This window comes from Coregonus clupeaformis, chromosome 29 (genome assembly GCF_020615455.1).
Source record: "Coregonus clupeaformis isolate EN_2021a chromosome 29, ASM2061545v1, whole genome shotgun sequence".
In the NCBI taxonomy this organism is placed as follows: domain Eukaryota; kingdom Metazoa; phylum Chordata; class Actinopteri; order Salmoniformes; family Salmonidae; genus Coregonus; species Coregonus clupeaformis.
Window position 1 is genome coordinate 9,259,479 of NC_059220.1, and position 15,580 is coordinate 9,275,058.

The 15,580-nt window shown below is 42.7% G+C and overlaps 1 protein-coding gene across 1 annotated transcript; it reads left to right on the top strand.

The window, feature by feature from the left end:
- Window positions 1–1,342: 1,342 nt before the first annotated feature.
- Window positions 1,343–15,543, top strand: LOC121544628 (tudor domain-containing 6). Its single transcript, XM_041854616.2, has 3 exons — window positions 1,343–1,426; window positions 9,294–14,925; window positions 15,315–15,543. The coding sequence occupies exons 2-3, from the start codon at window positions 9,330–9,332 to the stop codon at window positions 15,362–15,364; spliced, it is 5,646 nt and encodes a 1,881-aa protein (XP_041710550.2). The 5' UTR covers window positions 1,343–1,426; window positions 9,294–9,329; the 3' UTR covers window positions 15,365–15,543.
- Window positions 15,544–15,580: the final 37 nt, after the last annotated feature.

Sequence of the window (15,580 nt, forward strand, 5' to 3'; positions counted from 1 at the left end):
CCTGAGAAATGACACCCTAATATAGTTCTGTGATCTGTGAAACAGTTCTGTTAATCACTGAGGCATTGTGTGTTTGTGTGTTCTTTTTCTTTAGAATTTTCAAATAAACTTGAGGTGTTTTATGATTAATAGTGATGTTGTGCTTGTACTATTTTGGACACACTGTCCTCAGGCTCCAGCTTTATGTTGTATGTTGATCGTATTAAAACAAAGAAAACAATCTGAAGTTGTTGTTTTTAAGTTATATATACCATGATTTTTCCGGTCCGGCCCACTTGGGAATTGATTTTCCTCCATGTGGCCCCTGAGCTAAAATGAGTTTGACACCCCTGCTCTACAGTGAAATATAAGTATGCCCCCAATGCAATTCTGAAGTCTAATACATCCACAGTGAGATCAACTGACTTTTGTTGAATTTATATAACGTTCCAAACTTGTTTAACATTATCTAGTCCAAATATGGCATGATTCCACCATTTGTATCACTGAAATGAGGGACTTTTATTTTGAAGGCGAGCCGCAAATTCCACTATTGTGGCTAATCCTTATTTTGGCTAGCTTCACATAGGTAAGAGGACCTACCTGTTTGTGTTGGTTTGTTGCGAGGAGCGCTCAACAGTCAGATTTGAGCTGCATTCAGAGTCGCACCGTCAAAAAAGTTCTACATGGTCTGATGAAGGTCTACTGACCGAAATCTCAGCTATTATTAAAATAAATGTGCTGAGTCTTTTTCCTGTTTCTCCAGTCTTGCAATTTGTCTCCAGCAGCTTCATTGGTCGGTTTTGGGTGTGCAGTAGATTCTGCCTAATCCATTATCAAAAAGTTGTAAACATGCTCATGACTTTAATGTATCAATTTGCGGATGTGGGCGCAACAGGTGACGCGCGCACCATAGAGATAGACAGAGGACTCTAGAACCCAAAAACCTATTTTAGTATGGGCAGTGTCATTGAGGACTTTCACCATTTTTAAGTAGTCAAGTGCGTGGGACTTCCTACGGGTTAAGGAAAAATCACATAATTCTAGGTCATCAGGAGGGATCAACCAATTAATTATACTCCTGAGCAAACATTCCATAACTGCAGGTGGCAGTAAATCGCCAACATTGGCTTTATACCTGATCAAACAACACACAGTAGGTGGCAGTGTGCACCCTTTCAGTTTGTTTGCCAAGAAGAAGAAAATTGACTACTTCAATGGAGATGGCCTCAACCGCGCTGCCCATGCTCACAGACACCGTAGTAGGACATATACAATGATGCGATGTCTAAATAAGTCTATGGCGCTCCTCAACCTCCACCTTCCCCCGTAGACTGGCTTCAATAAACACTCATTATTTGGCGTCCATTGCATGTGGTAGTTGATTCCAATTGGATCGCGATGAGGAAATACAAAACGTTCACAAACATAAGTTACATCAAACTTGGTAAGGATTTGTTCTGAATTTACATTTGATTTCTAAATGGTTGCTTAGAACTAATTAGAAGTCTGCTTTGTAATAGGCTACAAGACGATTGCGGATTCTATGGTTTTCTATAAAACGTTGTGGTAGGTATATTGAATTACTTGTCAAATAGCTGGAGTTTTCATTCACCATGGAATGACAGAGTACTCCTCGCTGGGACATCCAGTTTGACCATCTCAAGCTGGTGACTAGTCCTGAATGTGGCGATGCTTTTCATTGTGTACAGCATATAGCCACGTACATTTACATAGAAAAAACCCCCGAAACGTCCCTTGTCTGTCACGAATGTTGAATATAATTATATTTGAATTTACTCAGCCGATTGTCCATGGGGCTGGGACCTCATTTATAACCGTTGCGTAAATCTCTGCATGCGCCATTTCTGAAAAGTCTGCACACATACGAAAATATTGAGATTCATAAATTTGGCGCACGCCATACATAAATTTGTTTTTCAGTGTACTACACTAAGCATATATAGCCTTGTTGATTTGATGTGTAAATGTTTAAGTTGAAATGGTGCTGGAATAGCGGAGGCAGTGCTCCTGTTGTATTTGGGCTGACTTGCGGGTAACTGTGGTTCTAAATCAGTAGTTGTTTAGTAAACTGTCAAACGTTAACTTTGCTTGACCATGCTGTAGGTCATATAACTGTTTGTGACGTGCAATATTTGCTTTGTTGACTTCACCGGACAGATGTTGCTCTCCGGGGTTTGTGATGAAACAAACGTATGTGTACTTGAATTTATTCCGCCACTGTGTGACTGTTGTATTTTTGTTGTCACGGCGTTATTGTAGATCACAGTGGCGTACGAACGAATGGGTTGTAGAGCAAACAACGCAATTATCACAACAAGTTGTAATATGGATTTTTTTACTGGCTTAGCTTCCTCAGTCATTGTCCCCACGCACCGTTATTGCTAATAACGCCCATTATTTGCTATATAATTTGGAACTATTGGCCCACGGCATGCAAAATACGAAATGTTGTTCAATATTTAATTTATCAATATATTATTGGGTTTCTGTGTACTTTCTTGGTATAAACCCTGGGATTAAATAGGCAATGATGTCGTGCTCCCATCGCACACAATAGCCTAGCCTACCGATACTGTCAAATATTTTTCATAAAATACCGGTCTATTTACCATGTTGGCAGGATGTTATAATCTTGAGCAGTAATTGATGCTGTATTTGGAAAAGGACTGTGTCAGTTTCTGAAAGAGAAAACGATAGCTAATTGTTGTGGACCCCTCAGCAGAAATTGTTTGAATTGAACAATGTTTTGCATGGATTTTTTCCCCCAACCTAAGGGGCAGATCGACATTTACTGGGGGGAGGGTTGGTCCAAAATAGGGGAGGGTTGTGGATATTAATTTATTTTGCTTTGCGGAGGGTTGTGTATTTATTTATTTTTTTTATTAATTTTTTTTGGGGGGGGGGGTAGTGATTTTTTCGCCTGGTTTACATTTGCTCTTCTGCTTGTATTTTCCCTATAAACAATGGCTTGACTTACTTTTGATATGACCCTAATACAATTTAGAAATGTTTGGTATGGTGTGGCTATTATTAAGCTTTACCTACTGCAGGCCTATGATATGAAGGCAGCGCACCCCGGCGCTCCAACTGACTCCGATAGTTGATCTTGAGGTGAGGAAGACTGTTTTCAGGCCTACCAGAGTTATTCCTATGATCTAACAATATAATGGCTATCTTTATACAAAATAATATGATAGAAAATTAACGAATTACTCTCCTTCTGTAAGTCTGTATCTGTATAGCATCTGAAATAAAGAAATGCATGTATGTGTCATAGGATGCCACCAGCATATCTCTGTCTCTCTGGGGTTAGAGCTTCTCTTCTCTTCCCTTGTTTTTATTTATCTCTCTCTCATTTATTTATATAATATATCAGTACCAGTCAAAAGTTTGGACACACCTACTCATTCAAGGGTTTTTCTTTATTTTTAAAATGTTCTACATTTTAGAATAATAGTGAAGACATCAAAACTATGAAATAACACATAGGGAATCATGTAGTGACCAAAAAAGTGTTAAACAAATCAAAATATATTTTAGGTTCTTCAAAGTAGCCGCCCTTTGCCTTGATGACAGCTTTGCACACGCTTGGCTTTCTCTACATATATGAGATATTTACTCCACAAATGCCCTTTCGATGCTCCCTTAGGGCCAAATTCTCCTCGGGCGGGAAGCAACACATGGCTTGGTGGATATTGTTTTAGCTTGATTGGCTTTGATAACCAGCTCAGCCTCAAGATATTTAGCAGGATTAAAAAAATACCCAGCTGACACAATTTGGCACATGACGTCTTGAGAAGACGTCATAACCACCAAATGGTCTCTGTTACTCCAGGTAAATCATTTTGTTGTTGTTGTGACAACAGGGAAGTAAGTCATATTTTGGACCTTTTTTCTGGTTGCTAAAAAGATTAAAACATATCCAGTCCATATACAACCTGACCATGATATCATAAAATACGTCATAATGATGGCATTGTAATCAGTTTTGCCCGCTGGGCACAGTTCATCACTGTATAATTGAATTCTCACTCTGTATCATCAATCTCTCGTTGCCCTCACCTGGGCTTCTGACAAATGTCTAAGGCCACGTCCCTTCCAGCTGCTGCTGCGGACTCGGTGGAACGGCACTTTTCCCTGCAGAAAAGGCTTTTTACAAAGCTCCTAAAAGAGTAAGGGAAAAGTAAGTTGCTGTGGTGTCGCCGCTCCTCATTCTGTCTCCTCCTTTTTCTTACATTGACATTTTACATTTTAGCAGACGCTCTTATCCACAGCGACTTACAGGAGCAATTAGGGTTAAGTGCCTTGCTCAAGGGCACATTGACAGATTTTTCACCTAGTCGACTCTGGGATTAGAACCAGCGACCTTTCGGTTACTGGCATAACGCTCTTAACCACTAAGTGTAACCGGTGCGTTAGTAGCATTTCAATCGGTGACGTCACTCCCTCTGAGACATTGAGGTAGTTGTTTCCCTTGCTCTGCAAGGGCCGCAGCTTCTGTGGAGCGACGGGTAACGGTGCTTTGAGGGTGACTGTTGTCGATGTGTGCAGAGGGTCCCTGGTTCAAGCCCAGGTAGGGGCGAGGAGAGGGATGGAAGCAACACTGTTACATAAGCTACCTGCCGCCACTCGTGTTTATAATTTGCATTCTTGTCTCTCACACTCCCACGCGGCTCCCCCGCCCACCGCATCCCGGGGAAAACAAATTAGCATACATAAGCCGATCAATTAATAATGCCATGACAACCACAACACCAGCGTTTTGGCGGACAACAGGCATGCAAGGCCCCCGCACATCTCTTACTCCACCTTGGTAAAACCGCAATGCACAAGTGCTGTGTGCTCATTTAATATAATTGCTGCACTCATGTTTGCATTTGCATGTCTTCATTAGCTTGCGTTCCTATCTCGTAGCAAACAAACATCAGTGTTAGTGAAACACACTCACGCTTTCACTTACACACACACACACACACACCTCCTTCACAGTTCGTTACCATGTAGTAGCACACTGTGCCTTATCAGTGTCTTTCCTTTCTATAGCCTCTACCCCTCCCTCCCCCACTCTCCGCCTCTCCTCACCACCTAATTTCGAGCACTCTTTCTCCGCCTCACTGACTCACCAGTTTCAAAACACTAGTATTTGTTTGCTGGGCGGAGCCTCGTGACTGACAGACCCCGTTTTTACGAACAACTTTCTACAAGCCGAGAGATTGTCTCCTTTCCCAGAGTGCTTTGTTCCCTGTCTGTCGATTTCCCCCTGGGATGGACAAGACCCCATGCTGGTGAGGTTTGCCAGACGCCATCCTTCCTTCAAATGCGCCTCACAACACACGTCTTACTCCATTGATTGCTGAGTCAGCGAAGGACACACACACACACACACACACACACACACACACACAAGGACACACACACACAACCTGTCTCTCTCTCCCTAACACTCTCTCACTCACACACACACACACACACACACACACACACACACACACAAAGCAGACAGACCATTTAATGAATGTCGTTTTTCGAGACCCAAAAGACCTCGCTGTAGGGAAAGACAACATTGCTCCAAATGTCTAGCAGATCTTATGACACATTTTTCCAGTTCATGACCATGCAATACTACTAAAACAGACAAAAAGCTTTGACTGATGTTATGTTTGAGATGACAAGAAAATATAAGCAATTTGAGTTTTGGAAAAGCCCTAATAAATTATTCTTATTATTATATATAAGATATCTTCAAGCAAGATTACTGCTGTCCTCTCCATTTCAGTGGCTTCTGAGCGTTAAGAGCATCACTGCCTGAACTAAGGATGTTCTGACTAACAACAAGGCCTATTGAGACCTGGGTCGTGTTCAGTAGGGCAAACTGTGGCAATACGTTTTGAAACTAAAAATAATAGTGTAGAATAATAGTGAAGACATCAAAACTATGACATAACACATGGAATCATGTAGTAACCAAAAAAGTGTTAAACAAATCAAAATATATTTTATATTTGAGATTCTTCAAAGAAGCCACCCTTTGCCTTTGACAGCTTTGCACACTTGGCGTTCTCTCAACCAGCTTCACCTGGAATGCTTTTCCAACAGTCTTGAAGGAGTTCCCACATATGCTGAGCACTTGTTGGCTGCTTTTCCTTCACTCTGCAGTCCAACTCATCCCAAACCATCTTAGTTGGGTTGAGGTAGGGTGATTGTGGAGGCCAGGTCATCTGATGCAGTACTCATCACTCTCCTTCTTGGTCAAATAGCCCTTACCTAGCCTGGAGGTGTGTTGGGTTATTGTCCTGTTGAAAAACAAATGATAGTCCCACTAAGTGCAAACCAGATGGGATGGCGTATCGCTGCAGAATGCTGTGGTAGCCATGCTGGTTAAGTGTGCCTTGAATTCAAAATAAATCACTGACAGTGTCACCAGCAAAGCACCATCACACCTCATCCATCATGCTTCACGGTGGGAACCACACTTGCGGAGATCATCCGTTCACCTGCTCTGCGTCTCACAAAGACACGGCGGTTGGAACAAAATCTCAAATTTGGACTCCATACCAAAGGACAGATTTCCACCGGTCTAGTGTCCATTGCTCTTGTTTCTTGGCCCAAGCAAGTTTCTTCTTCTTATTGGTGTCCTTTAGTAGTGGTCTCTTTGCAGCAATTCGACCATGAAGGCCTGATTCACGCAGTCTCCTCTGAACAATTGATGTTGAGATGTGTCTGTTACTTGAACTCTGTGAAGCATTTATTTGGGCTGCAATCTGAGGTGCAGTTAACTCTAATGAACTTATCCTCTGCAGCAAAGGTAACTCTGGGTCTTCCTTTCCTGTGGTGGTCATCATGAGAGCCAGTTTCATCATAGCGCTTGATGGATTTTGCGACTTACTTGAAGAAACTTTTCAAAGTTCTTGAAATGTTCTGGATTGACTGACCTTCATGTCTTAAAGTAATGATGGACTGTCATTTCTCTTTGCTTATTTGAGCTGTTCTTGCAATAATATGGACTTTTACCCAATAGGGCTATCTTCTGTATACCAACCCTACCTTGTCACAACACAACTGATTGGCTTAAACGCATTAAGAAGGAAAGAAATTCCACAAATTAACTTTTAACACGGCACACCTGTTAATTGAAATGCATTCAAGGTGACTACCTCATGAAGCTAGTTGAGAGAATGCCAAGAGTGTGCAAAGCTGTCATCAAGGCAAAGGGTGGCTACTTTGAAGAATCTCCAAATATAAAATATATTTTGCTTTGTTTAAATAAATGTTTGGTTACTACATGATTCCATATGTGTTACTTCATAGGTTTGATGTCTTCACTATTATTCTACAGTGTAGAAAATAGTAAATATAAAGGAAAAACCCTGGAATGAGTAGGTGTCCAAACATTTTTGACTGGTACTGTATATATATCTACAGTGCATTCGAAAAGTATTCAGACCCCTTCACTTTTTCCACATTTTGTTATGTTACAGCCTTAGTCTAAAATTGATTAAATAAAACATTTTCCTCATCAATCTACACACAATACCCTATACTGACAAAGTGAAAACAGGTTTGTAGAAATTTTTGCAAATTTATTAAAAGTACAAAACTGAAATACCTTATTTACGTAAGTATTCAGATCCTTTGCTATGAGACTCAAAATTGAGCTCAGGTGCATCCTGTTTCGAGTGATCATCCTTGAGATGTTTCTACAACTTGATTGTAGTCCACTTGTGGTCAATTCAATTGATTGTACATGATTTGGAAAGGCACACGCCTGTCTATATAAGGTCCCACAGTTGACAGTGCATGTCAGAGCAAAAACCAAGCCATGAGGTCGAAGGAATTGTCCGTAGAGCTCCAAGACAAGATTGTGTCGAGGCACAGATCTGGGGAAGGGTACCAAAAAATGAAAGAAGTTTGGAACCACCAAGACTCGTCCTACAGCTGGCCGCCCGGCCAAACTGAGCAATCGGGGGAGAAGGGCCTTGGCCTTGGGAGGTGACCAAGAACCCGATGGTCACTCTGACAGAGCTCCAGAGTTCCTCTGTGGAGATGGGACAACCTTCCAGAAGGACAACCATCTCTGCAGCACTCCACCAATCAGGCCTTTATGAGTGGCCAGACGGAAGCCACTTCTCAGTAAAAGGCACATGACAGCCCGCTTGGAGTTTGCCAAAAGGCACCTAAAGGACTCTCAGACCATGATAAACAAGATTCTCTGGTCTGATGAAACCAAGATTGAACTGTTTGGCCTGAATGCCAAGCGTCACGTTTGGAGGAAACCAACCGCACAGACAACCGGTAGAGTGAGTTTAAATGTAATTTTATTCAACATTCTGGTTTTGTAAGTCAACATTCCAAGTTTTGCACTGCTTTTTTTCAGACTGTGTACCAATAATTGGTATCGCAGTCTGATTTATTAGGCAAGCTGGTGACCTGCTTAATCAGCTCTAGGCATGTTTTGGAACATGGCATCATCTACCAGCTAAAGCTGGTTTGACAAACATAATTCACAATAGTAAACTGTAGCACATAGTTATAGCAAAGTTTGAAGGAATAACTGACAACAAAAAGAGAGCTTTCGATAACCTTTAATTTTTGCAATTATAATTTGTGTTTTTTTCCATCTGTTTTAAGTGGCCACCTATCACATTGTGTTGTGCATCTATTTTCTTAATGATCAAGGTAGCCAACTATGCATAAGCATTGATTTGTTCCTTATTTAATTTTGAACAAAAACTGTCCCATATATCATGAAAGAAATGACAAAAATATATATCATATGGATGACCATATATTTTGAAAATATGTCCATTGTAAAAGTTGAACGCACTGACTGTAAGTCACTCTGTCTAGTGTCTGCCAAATGTAATGTAATTGTAAAAGGGTTAGCCTACCACAGGAGGCTGCTGAGGGGAGAACAGCTCATAATATTTTTACATTTTTAGTCATTTAGCAGACGCTCTTATCCAGAGCGACTTACATGAGCAATTAGGGTTAAGTGCCTTGCTTAAGGGCACATCGACAGATTTTTCACCTAGTCGGCTCGGGGATTAGAACCAGCGACCTTTCGGTTACTGGCACAACGCTCTTACCCACTAAGCTACCTGCCGCCCCATAACAATGGCTGATGGAGCAAATGGAATGGCATCAAACACATGGAAACCATATGTTTGATGTATTTGATACCATTCCACTCCAGTCATTACCACAAGGCTGTTTTCCCGAATTAAGGTGCCACCAACCTCCTTTGTAGCCTACCATCCACATACCTAATTCTTGTTTTTTTGTATTCCCAGGGTAATTGTGACCTGAGGTCCTGAATTCTACTCAAAATGTGTTCCATTCCTGGACTGCCAACTCCAGGATCCCAAGTCACAGTTCTCATTACAAGGGTAAACCTAAATCCTATCTGTGCTCTAGTGGAATTGTGGGGCAACTTTGATCAAGAAAGGCAACATGCTTACCAGCAAATGAGAAGGGGAATTCAGATTCCCAGACAGAGCTTTTGTGAATCAGAGGGAAACCCTGGAGACTTGTGTCTAGCTCATCTGAATGTAACCTGGCACAGAGCTAGGATAATATCAAGACATGGGCAGCTTTACAATGTGTTTCTCATTGATGAAGGGAGAGCTCATGTTGCTACAAACAGCACCTTAGCATGGGGTCAGAATGACTGTTTTCTTTTACCTCCAGAAGTGGAGTTCTGTGTTCTTGCCAATGTGTCCCCCTTATCCCATGAAAACAAATGGACTCCAACAGCCTCAGAGTTTTTGGAGTCTCTTTGTGGCAAAACGGTCAATGGAATGGTTCAGGATGTATTGATGCCAGACAGAACAGTCCTCCTTTATATTCCGATCGTTAACAAACATATGTGCGAAGTCGGCTTTGCCAGAAAGCTCCCCAGTGACACATTCAAACAACTTGTTCTATCGTCTCTGAACTTGCCAAAGAGTCAAGTTGCCTCGACAGAGGCATTGCCTCCTACAGTGTCACACAAACAGCCTGATGCTGGGAGAGAACTTGAGAAGTTTCAACAATACTTCTATCCAGAACTGCTAACAGACTCCATTGAGACTGTGGAAGTCACAGAGGTGATAAACCCACAGCGTATCTTCTGCAAACTCTCAATTTTCTCTCAGGAGCTGAAGAAACTCTCTGAGCATATTCATGACTACTACGAAGGAAGATCTGCTTTTTGCAAGGCAACACAACTGGCCTCAGGCGCTCCATGTGCAGCTAGAGGGAGCGATGGCAAGTGGTATCGATCTGTGCTACAGCAGGACATTGGATCAGACAGTGCTGTGGAAGTACTACATGTGGATTATGGGAAGACAGACTTTGTCCATGTGGGTGACATCAGACCACTGGCTGCCAAGTTCTTCAGAATGCCAGTTGTAACTTATGTCTGCTCCCTCCACGGTATTGAGGACAAAGGCCTTGGATGGACAGTGGATGAAATAAAGTATCTGAAATCTGTGCTGCTGCACAAGACTGTCATCGCCAAATTTGAATACCACAACTTGTCAGAAGGCATCAACTGTGTGACACTCTATGGAGACGACAATGTAAACATCAACAAGCTTTTTGGAGTGAAGGAGAGATGTCTTCTGGAGTCTGAGAGGCCTCCACCACGAGTCAAAGAGGAAAGCTTTGCCACAGACATACACAACAGTGTGCCTCCCCTTACCACGCCACACTCTCCCTCAGCAACAGAGACTGTCCTCAATGAACATTTGTTCCAGGTAGGAAGCACCTTGGAGGTCAAAGTATCTTGTATTGAAAGTCCGGCAAAATTCTGGTGCCAGATGGCACAAGAGGGTACAAGTCTTCAGATCCTTATGCAAGAAATGCAGCATCGTTATGCCTCCAGTTCTCCACAGCAAATTGATGAAGACATTTGTGTTGCTCTACATCATGACAATGGTATGTGGTACAGAGCACGGATCGTTGAGAATGATCAGTCTCCCCATGTAGAGGTGCGTTTCTTAGATTACGGACAAACCAGGAGGGTCTCTCTGCAGGACCTGCGCCCCCTGGACCCAGTGTTTCGAAGACTGAAGACCCAGGCCTTTCAGTGTTTCCTGCAGAATCTGAACACTCCTACAAGTCCTGTTCCAGCAGAATGGAGTGATGCTGCCTCATCGGAGTTCCAGAAGTTTGTAGATTCCACTGCTGACTCAAATGTAGGATTGAAATGCACTGTACATGCAGTCATGCGTGACAACCAAGGCTTGGTGGTTAATATGGTAGATATTGAAACACCAGTTCAAAGCGCATGCAAACTACTGGTTCAGAAAGGAGTAAAGGCCCCAGCTCCTCCACTTTCTTCTGCCCCACCCGACACGGAAAACTTCTCATTACACAATATTGAAGTTGGAGGAAAAGAGAAGGTGTGGATAACGAGTGCAAAAAGTGTTTCTCACTTCTATGGCCAGCTTGAAAGAAATTCTGGTGTGATTGACAAATTGACAAAAGATCTTCAGCATTTCTGCCACCAGCCACTGCAGAGCACAAACTGTCCTCAATCACTAGAAACTGTTTGTTTAGCTAAATACACTGATAACCAGTGGTACAGAGGACAGATTAAAGCAACACATCCAACCCTTCAGGTTCACTTTGTGGATTATGGTGACACAGTTGCAGTGGGTCAATCAGATATCCTTCCCTGCCCTGTGGAAGCCGGCTCGCTCATGTCAGTTCCTGTGCAAGCTGTTCCGTTTGGACTCTTCGGTGTTCCAGAAGATGTATCCCAAGAGGTCAACCGCTGGTTTGAAAAGCATGCCACGGACCTGAGCTTTACCATCACAGCGGTGGCTAAAGACTCTGGTGGAAAGCTTTTAGTTGAACTGTATGACGGAACGACACATGTAAATGAGAAGGTCAGAGAGAAGCTGAAAGAGGCGAGACCAGGAAAAGAAATAACTTTTGTCCAATCGCCTTCTCTGAGCTCTAAACTATCAACTACTAAATTGAGTTTGCCAGAAAGTGTGCAAATGCCAACATCTCAGGATGTGAGGAGAACGGTAATAATGCACAGTACCACTGCAATGTGTTTCGCATCTCCACAAAGAAAAGTTGGACAGTCTACTCCTCAGCAGTCACTGTTGGACAATACACCTGAAATGAAGCCTATGGTTGAACATGGTGGACAGATGTGTAGTTTTTCCAAACTCACAGACCTTCCTTCAAGACCCTTGAAACCAGGGTTGGTAACAGAGGTGTATGTTTCACACTGCAACAGCCCCTCCAGTTTCTTTATTCAGTTGACAAAGGATGAAGATGATATATTCTCTCTTGTGGAGAAACTAAATGGCTCACCGTCATTTTGTGATGCCCCTCCAGTTGACTTGAACGAACTGCAGCTCGGTGACTTGGTGAATGCAGAGTATCCTGAAGACAGCTCATGGTATCGTGCAGTTGTTAGGCGCAAACCTGGGAATGGAACCGTTCATGTTGAATTCATAGACTTTGGAAATGAAGCAACTATTCCATCTCTGAAAGTCAAACAACTCGACAAGCAGTTCATAGAATATCCCAGGCTCAGTATTCACTGTGTACTTGGAAGAATAACTAATGCTAACAACAAAGAGATATGGGATGAAGATGTCACAATGATGTTCAAAAAGGCTACAACAACAGAAAACGCTGAGAAGAAACTGGCATGCACATTCATGAAGGAGACCGGATCAGTTTGGGAGGTCAGTCTAGAAGATCAAGGTATTGTGTTGGCACATTCCTTAGTTGAAGCTAGTCGAACAGTCAGAGCAGATGTATCACAACTGTCTTGTTCAGGTGAAAACCCGATTCCCCTGCTGTACAAGAAGCCATGCATTTCCCAGAACCAGGCTTTAGATGTCTATGCATCCTCTATAGTTGGACCTAACTACTTCTGGTGCCAACATGCAAACTCTGAGGAGCTATACAGGATCTCAAGAATTGTTCAAGAGTTTGTAGACTCTGCGCTGCAGGACCCTGTCCCCATGGATACCCTGAGCCCCAGAAGTCCTTGTCTGGCTCTCTTTGCAGAAGACAACCAATGGTATCGAGCTCGGATCATTCGCAAAACTAGTGATCTTTTCACTGTTCTTTTTGTGGACTATGGAAATGAGTCCGAAGTTGATCTTAAGGCGATAAGGTCAGTTCCACCTCTGCTCCTAGAGAGCGCCCCACAGGCCTTCCTGTGTTCTCTGGCTGGAGTTGAGCACCCAGAAGGTGCCTGGGATAACAACGCTGTTGATGGGTTTTATCAGCTTGTAGTCGACAAACCACTGAAAGTTACAGTTCAGAATATGTATAATAATCTGGAAAGTCTCACCCCACAATACCAGGTCAAAGTGGAGTGTGAGGAGCATGTTATCAACGACTTGATGCGAAGTTACTGGCATTGCTCTGATTCGCACGTCCACAGCAAAACCGAGTGCGCTGACGAGCTCTTCTCCTCTGACGTGACTGTTTCAAATGAAACCTTGAACCTGTCTGGGTATAAATGTCTTACACAAGAAACAACTCCAAAATTGAATTCCACTGAGGTTCCAATGATGGATATATCACCAAGCACCACGCAATGTTCAGGAGACAATCTGGCAGTCAGGACAATCTGTTATGATGGTCTTGCAGGAGTCTCCTCAAGTGGATCCAATGTACCTTCCGAGAGTGTCCCCAAACTTGAAAATCTTCCAACACGATCAATAAAACCAGGTTGGGTAGCAGATGTCTATGTTTCACAATGCAACAGTCCATCAAGTTTCTTTGTTCAATTAGTAGAGGATGAAAAGTATCTGTTCTCTCTTGTGGAAAGACTCAATTCTGACCAATCAGATGGTGTTGCACGCAAGAACGTTGCCAATCCGCAGCCAGGGGATCTGGTGAATTCTGAGTTTCCAGATGACCATTCCTGGTATCGTGCAGTCATTCTAGGAACAAATGGAGAAGACAAAGTTAATGTGCAATACATAGACTTTGGTAATGAAGCATCCGTTTCACCCCTCAAGGTTTGCAGGCTGGACGCCCAGTTCCTGGAGCACCCAAGATTTAGCATCCATTGTTCTTTAAGTGGACTTGCGGACACTAAAGACAAAGGATTGGAGCAGGAAATTAGTTGCCAGGTCAAAAAAGTTGCAAATGCGGACAGTGCGAGAAAATTGGAATGCAAGTTCATCAAAGAGACTGGATCCACTTGGGAGGTCTGTCTGGACAAGAACATCGTACTAGCAGATTCACTATATCTGGGTTGTTCAGCTGGAGAATCTACTCACCTTGACCAACAAAGCCCAAGTTCTGGATCTTTGCCATCCCAGATGGAGAGGAGTCACAGAGAGCATACTACACTGCTGCAATTCTGGAAACCTGATATGTTCCTGGGACAGACTTTGGATGTGTACGCCTCCTCCATAGTTGGCCCTGGTTATTTCTGGTGCCAGTATGCAAACTCTGAGGAGCTTGCTGAAATCTCTAAAGTTTGTCAGCTCATTGGAAACTCTGAGCAGAAGGACACAGTCCTCATGACTACCCTGAGCTCTGGAAGTCTTTGTCTGGCTCTCTTTGCCGAAGACGAGCAATGGTATCGAGCTCAGATTGTTAGCAAAACGGATGTTATCTCTGTTGTCTTTGTGGATTATGGAAATGAGTCCGAAACTGATTTGAAGTCTTTGAAGTCTGTTCCACTTCAGCTACTAGAATTCCCTCCTCAGGCCTTTCTGTGTTCCCTGGCTGAATTTGAGAACTCAGAAGGCAGCTGGGATGACAATGCCCTTGATGGATTCTATGAGCTCCTTGCTGATAAGCCGCTGAAAGTGACAGTTCAGAAAATGGATAATAATAACAAGCTACCCGTTCCTCAATACCAAGTGAAAGTAGAGTGTGAGAAGCTGATTGTGAATGACTTCATGAAGAATTGCTGGAGAAGCTCCCCCACCGAGTCTCAACCAGGTTGGTAAAAGTTCTCAACTTTTTATTGAAAGAGGTATACCGTGAGATTGTCACCCGGGAGCCACTTCTGAAGAAATGGTATGTAGCATTTCACTGACGTCTCCGTAGAATGCTTGTGAGCAAATGTTAACTCATTGCTTTTTGTTCTATTAAAGGTTACCTGTGCTTCAGCTGACGTTTTTAAACGTTGTTAAATTCTTATATTATTTAGTAATACTACAATACATTTAAAATGTTCAACTTTATTATCCCATTGGGAAACTTAGTTTGCAAATAAGAAATAATGCCCCACATGTAAAACCAAAAACACTGTAAAAATGATCAATAATCTCAAGTCAATCATCAGTATACATTATAAATAATGTAAATTCATGTTTCTTCCCTTTCAGAAGAGGCGGCTAATCATTGTAGCTGGCAACTGGCAGAATCTGATGATTGAAACTGGTTTGGTCAGATTTTGGTCCTAATTTGCAGCAAGACTTTAGAAGTGATGAAGGGGAGATTGTGTATGTTAGCACATTGTAGACATTTATGGCTGCAAACAAATCTACAGGGGTGGCAGGTAGCCTAGTGGTTAAGAGCGTTTTGTCAGTATCCGAAAGGTCGCTGGTTCGAATCCCCGAGCCAACTAGGTGATATCTGTCGACGTGCCCTT

What these genes read in the sequence shown, in the direction of transcription:
- LOC121544628 (XM_041854616.2), top strand. Translation starts at nt 9,330, where the DNA reads ATGTGTTCCATTCCTGGACTGCCAACTCCAGGATCCCAAGTCACAGTT. An exon ending in CCCCACCGAGTCTCAACCAG is followed by an intron (nt 14,926 to 15,314) that starts GTTGGTAAAAGT and finishes CTTCCCTTTCAG; the next exon opens with AAGAGGCGGCTAATCATTGT.